Below are 13934 nucleotides of genomic sequence, written 5' to 3'. Positions count from 1 at the left end.
TGGCAGCCACAGCACACAGGCACTCCCAAGGGGCTTGAACTGTCTGAAAACATGGGATTTTGACACATTGCTGCATTTTTCTCCATAGAGATCATTAATGAGCAGGGATGGGCAACCCATGTGGTGGCCATTGCCTGCCCCTTCCCAGCCCAATGCTCAGATACAGGGAGACCGGAAACGTGGTGAAGGACAACTGCTGTCCTCGGGTGGAGGCTCTACACTCTCGAAGCACCCAGAGATGTTCTTGCCTACTTTTCCTCTTTCTTTTGGGGAACTAAGACTTTCCTTTAAGTATTTCTTTTTACTCAAATTCAGAATGTAATTTTTTTTAATAGAAAAAGAACACAGACCCAACTCTACGGCCAGGCTGACTGCACAAACCCAGCATCAGCCCAGCAGAGCCCAAACTGGGAATGAACCAAGACCAGACGAACCTTTTCATGGAGATATTAGTAAAACTGAAGGGCAAAAAAACTGAACATGTTTTCATGGAAATTTCCATTTTTGAAAGAAAAAAAAAAATAAAAGAAAGACTAAACTTGGATGCGTTTACATAAATATGGAAATGAAAGCTGCTTCCCGAGCATTGTCGCCGCCCCATGGCCAGCCCCGTGCTCCTGCTCCCTCCGGCACTGGGTCCCCCTTCACTGTGACTCGTGCCCCCCCCCCCCCAGTCATCACTCTCCACCTTCCTCCAGCTCAGCCTGCAGCAGCCTCCTCTTCTTCAGCAAAGTGTTGCTTTATATTCAGCAACTGGTTGGCTTTGCCAAATAGCAGCTAGTGCCGCAGCCCCGCTGCCGGTGGGCACTCCGGCAGTTCATGTCCTGGGGGGCCGCACTGGCTGGTTGAGGTAGTTCAAGGATGTGCAGCACCCTCCTGGAGCTCACCTGGACTGAGGTGATGCCATGGGAACCAGTCCCCATGGAACAATGCGCTAAGGGAGCTGGGGATGATGGAGATGGGGCTGATGGAAGAGCTAAGTCCCCCTCTGAAATTTGTCCTTGATGCCACTGCCCCCAGAGGGATATGGGGGGCTGCTGGAATGACACGGGGATGGGCATGCACAGAGCAGCAGGGATGGGTTTGCACACTGCCACTCTCTGGCTTTGCAAACTCCTTCCCATCTCTACAAGAGGCCTCCTCGATTCTGCCTTGCTGTGAGCTTCATTTTTTTTTTTTCTCTTTGTTTCTATAGAAAATCCCAATTCCCCCAAATAATCCAGCTAAGAGTAAGAAAAAAAAAAATACAAACGTGTCACTGCATTCTCTTCCCGTCCCCCCGTCCCTTTCTCACACACAGGGCTTGAAAGCGCACTGAAAGGTATTCAGCGTGCACGCTGCCAATTGTCATATCTTTCAATGACAGGTTTTAAATGAATGTTATTTTCCAAGGGAGAGAGAGAGGGGGGAAAAAAAGAAAGCCCACACTGCTCATCCAAAAGCTGACAAGTCCTAACAGGCCTCATTTTCCAGAGACAAAAATAACTATTTTCAAAATTCACAGCAGGGCCCTCGCCTACACACGCTGCACCAAGAGAAACCTGTGGGGAGAAATGTAAAACACATTGTGTAAATGGAAGTGCACCATGCATCCAAAGTGCTTTTAAAGCTATTTACCCTCTTTCATCCTCGCCAGCTCTCCTCGGAGCGCACATACGCACACTCACACCCTGCCAAGGCGCGGGGGCACAGCGCTTTGCTGGCTGTCCCAGCTCCCAAGCCGCCTGGGCTCCGGCAATCGCTTGGGCTGGCTCCCCACGGCACGAGGGTGGGGACGTGGTTTCCCCCCTAACGCGTGCACTGCTGGGAGAGCGGTGCTCATCTGCAGTGAGGGAAGTGTTGCGGCGCTGGCAGGCAGGAGCCGTCACAGTCCTCCCTTCCATAGCTTCAAAGTCCTGCAGCTACAGAGCAGCGCATCAGCCTCTGCAGAGACCTTCTTGAGATCTTCCTTCTGCCTCAGGTTCAGCAGTGAGGATGTGGGGATGGGGACAGTCCCAGCACTGGGAAGGGGCAGCCGTAGGCTGTTGACTGGTTGGATGCTTAGGATTTGTGCCTGCAGCCATGCACGTGGGCGGTCTGGCCAGGCAGAACTGTGGATGAAATGATCTGCTGCATGGCTGACCCATGTGAAGTCCACCAGAGCTTGGGGCAAGCCTATTTCCCGAATGTGGGGCTGTGCAGAGCCATCGGTCCTCTGACTGCATCCAACCGCTTCTCCGTAAGCCATAGCACCTCATCGGCACTGCTCCTGGCCCCCAAGCCAGTAGAGAGGAGAAGTCGTGGCCCCACATGAGGTCCTTGTAGCAGCAATGCTGAGTCCAACCATGGCATTCTCGTGGCTGATATCCATGGTGAGGAATCCATCCTTCCACAAAGAAGTATAACAGGAAAACTCCATGGTCTTGGGTTTGTGGGAGATTCTTGAGTTCCCAGAGCAAGAGCGGAGAAGGCAGCTGCCTGGCAGCCAGGAGCATGTATACATGGAGAAATGACAAGGGACAACCTGCAGACAGAGTCACTGATGCTGGTCAGCCCCTCTGCAATGCCAAGTCCAGTGCTTCCTCCTGCCATTGCAATGGCCAACACTTAAAGCTTGTGATTGCCTACAGAGTCCTTGAGAAAAGGACTCACTTTGGAAGGGGCTGTGCAACATCCAGCCTAGCTCAGCGGACTTATACATCACCACTGAGCAGTGCAGCTGAGCTCACACCGCCCTTTCTTGCCCATCTCTGTGTGGCCACCAGTCAAGCCAGTTTTGGGGTGAACCTTGGAGCAAGAGAAAGCAAGAGGGTGCTGACCTCCTCCCCATCCATCCCTCTGCCTCATTCCCACCCCTGCTGTACTGCCACATGGAGCTCCACCCTGGTCAGACTGGGTCAATGGGCAAGTCTCCCATCAGATGCGATTGGACATGAGCCTGGTGTTCAGCTTGCGGAAGAAGGATCGCAGCTTGCAAATCTTGCACTTCTTCTTCTTCTTGTTTCTACTCTTCAGGGGCTCCCCACCACCTTCCCACTCCTCTGCGTCATCCTCGCTGGCCCAAGGTCCCCAGGCACCACCATTGAAATCTGGATGAGCCCGAGGGTTTTCCGCAGGGTACCGCACCGGGATAGCCGTCCGGTTGTAGTGCACCAACCTCATCAGGAGGGCCCTGACCACATCTGGGCGCTGGTCTGAGAGGTCATAGCGCTCGTAGGGGTCAGCGGTGATGTTAAAGAGCCACATGGACTTCCTCAGGCCATCGGTGAGACGCTCCAAGTTCCACCAGCTCCCTGGGAAGTTAGTCAGGGTCTGAGGGGGAATCCAGTCGCTGTACCCTGGGTCACCAGTGAGGAGCTTCCACTCCCCAACCCGGATGGAGGCTTGCACAGCTGTGTTCCAGATGCCAAAGCCATCCTCCAAGGAGCCATACTTGGCATGGTTGTAGAGGGGGTCAATATTGTGCAGGATTTCGGTTCGTGGCGATTCCTTGCCCTCGCTGATGGCAGGCCAGACATTGTAGCCATCCAAGCCTGGAACGTTGCTCAGGTTGCCCCTAGCCAGGCTGACCAGAGTGGGGTACCAGTCTGTGATGTGAACCAGTGCCCAGCTGGTCCGCCGCTTGTGCTTGATGAGGGGACTATGGACAAAACCAATACCACGGACTCCCCCTTCCCAGTATGTCCCTTTGCGGCCACGTAGTGGCCAGTTGCTTCCCCCAGAGAACGTCTGCCCGCCATTGTCAGTGGAAAACACAATCACGCTGTTGTCATAATAACCATACTTCTTGAGGGCCCAGGTGATGTTCTTCACCGCCTCATCCATGCACGTCACCATGGCAGCGTACTTGCGGCGCGCAACATTGCCCATGGAGCGGTAGCGGTAGATGTACTCCTTGGGTGACTGCAGAGGTGTGTGGACCGCTTGGAAGGCCACGTAGATAAAGATGGGCTCCTTGGGGCTGTGGGATGCTAGGATCTTGTTGACACGTTGGGCATAGAGGAAGGTGGAGTACTTCCCACTCTTGTCCCAAGCCACATCCTCTCCTTCGTGCAGGTCATAGCCACAGACACCTGGCCCATCACAGTTGTCATAGGTGTAGTAGTCCACATTGCCCGTCAGGGAGCCCAGGAAGGTGTCAAAGCCTCGACGGGTGGGCAGGCACTCCTTCTTGTAGAAGCCAAGGTGCCACTTGCCCACCATGTGTGTGGAGTAGCCAGCTTCCTGCAGCTTCTGGGGCAGGGTGACCTGGTCGAGGGGTAGGCAGTTGGGCTGCCGAGGTCGGATGATAGAGTGCTGCAGCCCTGTGTGGATCTGATACCTGTCAGAAAGAGACAGGAAGAATCCATGGTGATGGGGAGCAGCGCTAGCTAGGGATGTGATGGGACTTTCATGTGCTGGAGAACCCAAACGCATGCAGACCTCCATGTCACCCAGCCCAACCCCATGGACCAAGCTCCACGCCAGAGGCAGGGAGCTCCTCATCCATTTCAAAGTACTAAAAGCAGATGCAAATAAAAAGAGAAGGTTCAGCAGATATCTCAAAAGCACACTGGGCTGCTGTCCCAGGATGCCACCAGCAGTCATCCTGCTGCTGCCAGCCAAGAGGACGTGGCTGGGCTTTGTCAAGGACAGGTGGCACAAGCAAGAATTGCACAGCAATCCCTGTGGGTTTGCAGTACCCCACATGGGTGCCTACACATCCCCATCCTCCCCTGCTTTGCACATCCCATTGGTTCCTGGGACCTCTCTAGAGCCATCAGGAGACAAGAGAGGTCTCTTCCTGGACCTCAGTGAGCTCCACCACCTCCAGGCAGCAGGTGACCACATCCATAGGCACCTTCCTAGGGCCCACTCCTCAGCGGGAGATCTGATGAGATCTGCCTCTTATGGTGAATGCTTACCTCCCTGTGCTTCTCCAGGGAAAGCCCCATCCCCATCTGTCCCAGGAGGCAGGAGGGATCAGGATAAGGGGAGACCTGACTGTGCTGCCATGGGAGAAGGCGATGGGCCAGCATCCAGTCTGCCTTGCCAGAGCAGCATCGAATGCAGAAGCAGGAAAAGCACGGTCCAAGGGACTCTTAGATCCAGTGGACAAAGAACCTTTGACCACACAGCCCAGCAGTAAACCCACAAGGGCCAGTGTGACAGCAGCACAGCCTGGGGACACAGATCCTTGCCTGGCCAGAAACCACCCTCTCCCAAAGTGACGTCTGTTACTCAATGACATTTGCTTTTTTGGCCTTGCCACGTGCCGCTATTTATCCCATGTGAAAAATGAACCGTTTGCCCAGGGAGCCTTCTAGAGAAAGCCAACAAGAGAGGCTTCTCTGGAGGGTCTCCATCACCTGCCAATACTCCAGGGCATCAACACAGAGCTGGGGTTAAGCCCCATACAGCTAAGAAAGAGGGGGACACGAGCAGGGTGTGAGCAGGCGTTGGCTTACCTGCCGGTAATCAGCTGGCTCCGCGATGGGGTGCAGATGGGCTGGATGTAGTAGTTCTCCAGCTTAACGCCCTCAGCTGCCAGCCTGTCCAGCGTTGGTGTGTGGATATCTGAGCCATGATACCCAACGTCGTGGTAGCCCTGGTCGTCAGTCAGAATGAAGATGATGTGGGGTGGCCTGGTGAAGGCTGGAGGCAGCGATTTCTCCATGGGGTCTGTGGCCACGTCAGCCACCAAACTGGGCTTCATCCAGTCCCAAGATAAATAGCCAAAGCTGAGCAGGCTGACGAGCGAGAAGCCCGTGAGGGCATAGACTGCCATCCTGGAGAACGCTGCGCAAAGGGAGCTACTGTCCCGGCATTGTCTCAGAGCCACGAATCAGGAAATCTCCCCCTCCTCTTGGAGAGCCCCCTGGCCTAGAGGATGGTCCCCAAAACCCCTGCAGCCTGTTTTGCAGGAGCAGCTCCCATGAAGGCACTCTCAGGCACACACAAAGAGCTTAATCCGCCGGGGCTGGGTTGCCTTCAGTCAAAAGAAAATAACCCTCGCGCCGCTCCAATCAAACACATCTGCACGGCAGGACGGGCTCCTCACAGTGATTAACAGCAGCTCCAGAGCCGCTCACTGAGTGTCCCGAGCACTTGAAACGCTCCCTGACTTCTTGGTGTTTTCTCGCTGGTGTTATTTCTTTACAAAGAACCCCATAAAAACCTCACTGGAGAAAGTAGCAGGCTTCTCCTCCACCCCAGCCGTGCGCCTGTCTGGACGGCTCGCTCATACGATGATCTTTTGCTGTAAACTCCTGCGGAAGAGGGTGCTAAAGTTCAAGCCCAGAGTTGCCGATCTCTGCTCTTCATCCTCCAAAGAAGAGCCGTCCTCTCCTTTTCCCACCCTCTGCTCCAAGGCAGAGAGTCCCAACATCTGCCTGGGACGTGGGCTAAGCCGCCAGGTTTATGGGGAGCCGCAGGCTCAGCCCCTCCCAGCTCAACAGCTCCAGGAAAAAGCCGGGAAGCCCCGGAACGTGCAGGGTCCTAAGCGTGGCGTTCCCCAAGCTGTCTACACTTCCCTCCCCTCTTGCCCTGAGATGTGTGACGTGTGGACCAGGACCCCTGTTGGGACTCTCAGCTGGAGCTCACACAGCATCCAGCAGGGAAGATACTGCCAGAATCACCACCTAAATAAATACTGGGCAAGGAGAAACTGCAAAATCTTGTTGGGACACCCTCAGCGTTGAATAAAACAGTTTGGGGTCATGCAGAGCGCCAGAGAGTGGGGTGGGTGCCGCTGCACCCATTTTCCAGCTGGGGAAAATGAGGCAGAGAGGAGCCATTCGTAGTGGCCAAGGCAACAGCCAGGCAGAGGCAAGAGCCAGGCAGGGGCAAGGTTTAGTGTGAATTAGAGACCTCTGCCAGTGTAGGGGTACTGGGCTGACCTCGAGGTACTGGGACGTGTGGCCAGGTTCGTGCCTTGATGCTGCAGTGGAGCTTTTGGGAGAGATGAGAGACACTCCTGTGTGAGTCCTTTTGTGGGGCCAGCATCTGTTAGACATCAGGAAGCCATCACGCCTGGCACGCTTCTTATCCCTTCAACTTACCCTAGGGCAGGACTTATCCCAAAAAGGGGGGATTTTGGGAGAACAACCTCATCTACATTCTCCCTTTTCCCCTGATGTCTTTAGTTTTGAACAATTCCCTCCTCTTGGAAAAATCTGGACCTGGCTGAAGAGGAATAGTGGGGTGGGGTGGTTCAGGACCCTCAACTCTTGAGTCTCGTGTGTTCTTCCACTGTCCTTGATGGACCCCTTCAGCCTGGGGAGACCACTCTGTGCCTTCCTTGAGCTACACAGGGCTGCAGTTCCTCCTGAGCATCCTGACCTGTGGCTCCCTGCACACCTCAAATTGTAGGCAAAGTTATTGCTGGGGGTTATAATCACAGCTCTTTTTACAAATAATAGTCGCTTTGGGTGAATATTGCAGATTAGCCAGGAAATTGGAGATGTCTGGGCCGAGATGTGTTAGAGAAAGTGTGTTTAAGGTGGCACAGATGGCTGATGAGCTGCGTCTTGGTTGGGGCTGGAAGGTTGAGCAGAGAAGTGCAGGAGAGGGGCAGCAAAAGGGATGTCCCAGCTACAAGAGTGGGGCTGGACTCCATTTCCAAGGAGCAAGAGCAGAGCTGAGCACTTCCCAGGTGTGTGGATTTGCTGCTACAGAGGCTTCTTCTGAGGCCACGTAGTGGGTCACATCCTCCTCATGCCTTCAGATAAGGAGGAACAGGCTGGGAGGGTTGCCCTGAATTTAAGCTGCTGGTGGTGGCCAGAGCTCAGAGGGCTGAAAAGAGGGGAAGGAGCCAACAGCAAGAACACGGGCACACACTGGCATGGGGAGGAGACCTCTGTGCCCAACCAGGGCCACTGGCTCAGGGAAATCAGTTTTGGGTCTGAGCTGGCCCCAGGTCTTGGGGGGAAAATAGTGGGGTTAACTCAGCTCAGGGAGCTTTTCCAAGAGCCAAAGGGTGAGTAAATAGTGAATTTGTTGGCAGTGATCCTGCTCTGATGGTTTGGGACAGACGGCTGGGTCCAGCAGCACATGGACATCTCCTGGGGAAGGGGAATGCACAGCCTGGGTTCTCCAGGAAACAATAAAAAGGTGAAAAGCAGCAAGGGGTATGGGTAAACCGCTCTGGGTCCCAGGAGAAGCCAGGTGAAACGGGACTCAAAACCAGTCCTGCTGAAATCATCTGAATGGGAGGCAGGAGCTACTGGGACGGAGGAGGAGGAAGAAGAAATGAACAGAGCTGGAGTTTCAGGTTCAGGATGATTTCAACTGCCTGGGAGGCTGCTCTGGGGGTGATTAATGCATCACAAGGTCTAGGGATGGAAAAAGTACTCAGGGCCTGCAGCCACCTCCCCCGACTGCTTTTAATTCAAGGCAGTCACTCGTTCAGCCTTGCTCAAAGATGTCTCAAGAGCCAGGAGCTTCCTTAGAGAGCTCCAGCACGTTACACAACAGGGAGGTTTCCCCTGGCAGCCAGCCTGGCGGTGGATGCTGAGCCAGCCAGCGGACCCTGCCTGCCTTGGTCCTGCATCTGCCCAGGCGAGGACAGCCCCGCTCCTCACCGTCACAGAGAGATGCTGGATCCCCCTCCCAGCCTGATCCGTGAGTGAATCCGAGGTGACGGGGAGCCCCACTGGGTGGGCTGAGTGCTGGCTGTGGGGCCAGCAACCACCCCGTGGGCAAGAGCATCACCCACTGCACCCCAACGCAGAGCATCACCAGTGCAGCAATTCCACACATCGGAGGACTCTTCCCAGCTGGGACCAAGTGCCCTGTGCTGAGAAATCACACAGCAGCCAGGGTAAAGCCATGAGCTGAAGTCCAATATGCTCCTTTTTGGTGTTTTTCATGCATTTTTGAGCCCAGCGGCATGACCTGCAAGGCAGCAAACCCTGACCATTGCCTGGATGAGGTCCCTCCATGTCCCTGCAGCTGGCACGGCTCCTCGCGTTTGCACAGCTGTTTCTCTAACCAAATATTTGAATATTACCTCCTTTTTTTTATTATTAATTTTATGTGGCCTGGGGCAAGAATGAAAATAATCACAGTCCTTCCTGCTTTTTTTCTCCCCACCGCCCCCCAGCTCCAGCCGCACTTGTGTTTTGGCTCCGAAAGCGCTCGCTGCAAACGGGGTTATGCAAACAGGCTCCACATATTTCTCAGCGCCTGCGATCTGCCACGAGGGCCACACAGCAAAGTTTAAAACTAAGCCTGAAATCTTTTTTTATTTTTTTTTTTATCCCTTTTCTTTATTTTTTAACCCTTCCCGGGGCCGGAGCCCCACCAGCCCTCAATACCGCCTTTCTCTTGCCATCAATGGGGCATTATGGCAGGGGAATTATTGAAAGCAGAACTCCAAGGCTTTACAATGGGAGCTCTGTGCAAGGCAAATATTGCACAATCTGTTTGCACACTGCCGGCTCGGTGCCCTTCCCCCTCAGCAGCCCCACTCACGCCTCGACCTCCGGCCTGCCGAAACAGGACCTTAAAAATAAGAAATATGAAAGGGTTTTAATAAGTCCCTTCTCTCCTTCTTCAGAGCAAGACATTTGACCTAACAGGGCATTGGGGAGCCGAGCCCAGCCTCAAGAAAACACGGCGCATCGCTCTCGCCTCTTAGATGTTTAAGGGTTTCCGCTCTCCCTGGCCAATATGTGATGCATTTACTTTTTTATTGGCACGATGAAAGAGTCTAAGCAAGTCTGGAAAAGAAGGGAGCAGTCCTGGGGATGGAGAGAGCTTGGTATTTTGTCTACAAGGCAGGGAAAAAAGGCTGAAAGGAGGGTGTGCCCAGACAATCCACAGGGAAGGTTGGAGGCTGGAGGCATTGCCTGTCCTGAGCTCGATAGAGGATGAGGTTGGAGGTGAACACCTCTTCACTGACTTGGGGAGCCTCTAAGACGTCGCAGCTATCATGTTTTTGGCCTGGGGTCAGATATTGTCCTATCCTGGTCTTCTCCCTGCCATAAGTGCTCTTTGCTCTCCTGGTGTCTCATCCTTCCGGAATATCCCCAGGGACCATCTCCCCTCCCTTGTGCACAGCTTCCAGGTAGCACTTCTGCCAGGCAGCGCCAGGAACGGCCTCCTCCCAACCAGCCCCCAAAATCACAGTTCCTCACTCCAGAACCTCATTTTCCACATGATGAGCCCATGCTTTCCCTCACTTCAGCTGCACGGATGCTGTGGGTAGAAGCCAATTTTCTAGCAGCAACCAAAGTGGTGAGACCTTGACCAGATTACAGAGTTGAAGATTGTTTTAGGAGAACTTGGAGGTTTTCAGAAATACCATAATTTGGTCTCTGGAAGCTAAAGCCAGAAGAGGAGAACAGCAAATCTGCAACAGTTCCTGCTTATGCAACCCTCATCATCATTGAAGGAATGAGGATCATTGCAGCAGTAGCCATGACGTTGGATGCTGAAGCCACAGGGGTAGCACGTTATGAGGGCAGAGGGGAGAGCATCAGCTGTCCTCTGACAAGGGCTCGGCAGCACTAGTGGATATTGTTCTTGGAGCCAAATGGCCTTTTTTTTTTTCAATAGGCTGCCTGTGTTTTCTGCCATTTGCACAGTTGAAAACAATCATCATCATCATAAAAATGCACTTAGAAGCCATAGCACAATATTGGAGCCTTTTCTAATGTAAACCATAGCCTCGAACAACACATGTTGGGCTTGGCCAGGATTTGTTCCTGATCAAAACACTGCTGCTTCCCTTCCTCCTCTCGTGGTCACCCAGCACTAGCAAAATATGAAATAAAAGCCTTAAATATGAGTCAGTTTGCCTCTTAGGCTAAGTAATTTCTCTTCTGGTTTTCATCACTGATCATACATCTCAATGATGCTGCAAATTCTCCCATGAAATTATTTCTGTGCCTTTTTGCTCACATTTGTTTTCTTCCTTCCCCTTCATTCAGGAGACTTCAGTCCATCGGCTCCCTTTCCTTGATACAATATTCCTCCCCTTGCCTTTCCCCACCTCCTGGGAAACTGCAGCTCACCGCCTTCTCCTGTCCTCTCTCTAACGACTGGCGTGCTTGCTTTGAGGAGCTGGATAGGAGCCCATGAGTTTGGCACTGCTCCTTTCTTCCCATGCCTTATGGCAAGCTTTCCACATCGCCTGGGTGCTCTCCCTCCTCATCCTGCCCCCGCTTTCCAATCCTGAAATCCAGCCTCCCCTGGAAGCGAGGCACTTCCCGCTGCAGCTTCCCGGCAGAGCTCTGGGGCTCATGTGATGGCTGATAGTCTGGCTGGTGAGTTCCCAGTTGATGTGAACCAGGGATGCACTGGGATGTGGATCCCCGTGGGATTCAGGGAGGATGTCAGGGGAAAAAATTTGAGTCTGGCTTCACAGGCAGGATGGGCTGGAGGCGAGGAACCTGCCTGCGTGCAGCAGCCTGTGATGGAAAGCTAGAAAGTATGCTGGGCGGTTGAGTTTGTGCTTGATCCCATGAGGCTCTCACAGCACGAGCTGCTGGGGTGGACACTGCTCTGCCCCCACACCTTCCAGAAGAACGGACCTTTGCTTTAAAAAAATAAATAAATAAATAAATTGGTGGTTCTCTGACCTCCAAGGGCTCTCTTTGAAGCAGAAAAGGTCCCAAGGCAGTGGAAGGAAGGATTTAAGCATTTAGCATAGCTGGTTTCTGGCAGTGCTGCCGTGTGACCCTGACATTGGCTTCACCAGCCTATTGATTTTGGACTCCCCCACTTTCATTCCTGACACGATTTATCATGGGATAAACAGAAACTTCTCAATCCTCAAAGTATGCAAGATGCTGGCATCACCTCCAGCCTCACCCGGGAAAGAAAGAGCAATTCTTCCCAGCACCCACCTGGCAAACATCCCTCCATCCCACAGCCACACCAGGCTGTACGCCCACACCTTGGGTAGAGCCCCTCGATGGGAAAGGGCTGTTCCTATGAGACAAGCACCATCACTGCCCCCGGCAAGGCTGCTCTCCTCCTCGCAGCAGCCACACCAGGCAGGTACCCAGGGACCCGGACTGCTCCTGGGTCCAGGGGAGCAGCCCCAGCCCTTCCACCTCTTCCTAACCCTCGCCTGGGTTGCCAGCTCCTCTCCCAAGCCACAGCAAAGTTGGGGACTGGCCACCAGCTCCCCAGGGCTGGGCAGCCTCCTGGCTCCTGCCTGCCCTTAGCTTCCATCTCCCCTTTCAGGTGCAACCTCTTCAAAGGCAGCCGGTGGGTTTTGGCTGGCAGGAGATGCAACGGCTGGTGGGCAGGATGCCTGCCCTGAGCTCTGCCCACCGCCCCAAGCCAAGGCATGGAGAAAGAGGTGGATGAAGCCCTGCGCTCCCCGGTTTGGCTCGGGCGCTTGCCCCAGACAAGGAGCCCTTTCTCACCAGAGAACTCACCGCAGGGCAGGGCAGGATGGCCCGAGCACCCTGCTTGTTTTGAACCCCAGTTCAGTGCAAGGAAAACACACCTGCCCGCGCCAGCCGGGCTCACACCTGTAACCCATTAGGGCAAACTGTTTACCCAGGATGTGTTTCCTTAGCATCCCTTAGCAGGGCTGGTGTGGAGGGGCTGCTTCTCCCTCAGCACCGAGGGTTGTTTTCCATCCTGGCAGGAGAGGAAGGTGGAAAGCTCGGGAGGGGCATTTCAAAGGGTTTTGCATCCAGGCTGTCCACAACTGAGCCGCTGGAGCTGGAAGAGGGCAGGTAGCATGGCCAGGCAGACCCCAGGCGCCCGCCACTCTGCCCTGCCAACCCCGTCTGCACGGGCAGCTCTGAGCCCTGGGCATGGGTGCTGGCAGCACCCACTCCTGCCACCTCAAAAGGTCTCTGTTCTGTTGAGGGCTGTCTGGGGGAGCAGTTCAGAACAGGCAGAGAGCCCAATTGGACATTGCCTTACTTAATACAAAAGGTATCAATAATCCAGCAGGAGAGATGACAGCTCTTTCTCACCAAGGATGCCAAGAGTACAAATTGCCTTCTTGTAAGAGAAAGGCTTAATTTCCATAGAACATGACAGATAAAAGCATAAGTGGGTGGGTCCACTCTATTATTCATCAGCTTTCACTGCTAAGAGGAGAGGGTATGCTGCCTGCTTTGAAGTTTCTTCGAAGGCCCAGGGTGCCCACAGACATTTTATCAGGGTGGAAAGCAAGACACGAAGGGATGGAGCTTTGAATGCTCAGCACTCACATTCCCCCTCGCTTTGGGTTTGTAACGCACCAGCTTTGTTGCTGCTATTGCTTCCTGAGATGACCCAAGCCAGAAGGTCCTTGTTTAAACCTAGAGACCTGTCTGACTTCTGGATCTAAACCAGGGGTGAAGATGTCCAGGATGATGGTACTGCTGCATCAGTGGTGCCTACCTGAACTTCCCTCCCAAGCTGTGCAATGGGCTCTGCCAGGGGAGAAATCTAGGATTAAACTTGGGATCTTGGATTCTTTCCTCCAAATGGGGAACAGAGGGAAAAACAGTTTACATCAGCTGAATTGACTGAGGATCACACTAGAGTACTTTAGTGGAACAGAAAGCTCAAGGAGTGACTCTTTGGGGCAGGACATTGTGTTTGCAGCTCAACTCTGCAGGGTGAGATTGATAGGAGGAAATACCTTTATTTCAAAGCAGAGGGTTATTGAGCAGCCTCCTCCCAGAGCTGTGGGTCCGAGTGAGCTGAATATGCTCCAACACAGGCAGCTGCCAGTCAGGCACCAGTAAAACGACCAGGTCGAGCAAAGAAAGGGTGGTTACCCAAACATTAAGCACCAAGCCCAGTGCTGGAGGATCTTGCAAGGAAACGTGGGCACTCAGCAGGAGAAAATGTGGGGAGGGGGTTGGAAGGGGCTGGAAGCAAATCTGAAGCTGGTGCTGGGACCTGGAGCTGCGCCACGGCACGTGCACCAGAATTCCTGTCGCACGCAAGGGTGGTAGATAAATGTGCTTCGCAGATGCTGGATCTGGAGCACTGTCCCTGTATTTCAAGTCCAC

At 53.7% G+C, this 13934-nt stretch overlaps 1 protein-coding gene across 1 annotated transcript; it reads right to left on the bottom strand.

Annotated features, from left to right (window-relative positions):
- Nucleotides 1–681: 681 nt before the first annotated feature.
- On the bottom strand, nt 682–6353 carry ARSI (arylsulfatase family member I). Its single transcript, XM_009561200.2, has 2 exons — nt 5427–6353; nt 682–4300 (listed from the first exon to the last, which is right to left on the bottom strand). Exons 1-2 carry the CDS (start codon nt 5744–5746, stop codon nt 2896–2898), a joined length of 1725 nt encoding a protein of 574 aa, XP_009559495.1. The 5' UTR covers nt 5747–6353; the 3' UTR covers nt 682–2895.
- Nucleotides 6354–13934: the final 7581 nt, after the last annotated feature.

Source organism: Cuculus canorus, chromosome 14, assembly GCF_017976375.1.
Source record: "Cuculus canorus isolate bCucCan1 chromosome 14, bCucCan1.pri, whole genome shotgun sequence".
Taxonomy (NCBI): Eukaryota; Metazoa; Chordata; class Aves; order Cuculiformes; family Cuculidae; genus Cuculus; species Cuculus canorus.
Note: the sequence above shows the minus strand (reverse complement) of the source record. Positions and strands in the feature narration are given on the sequence as shown.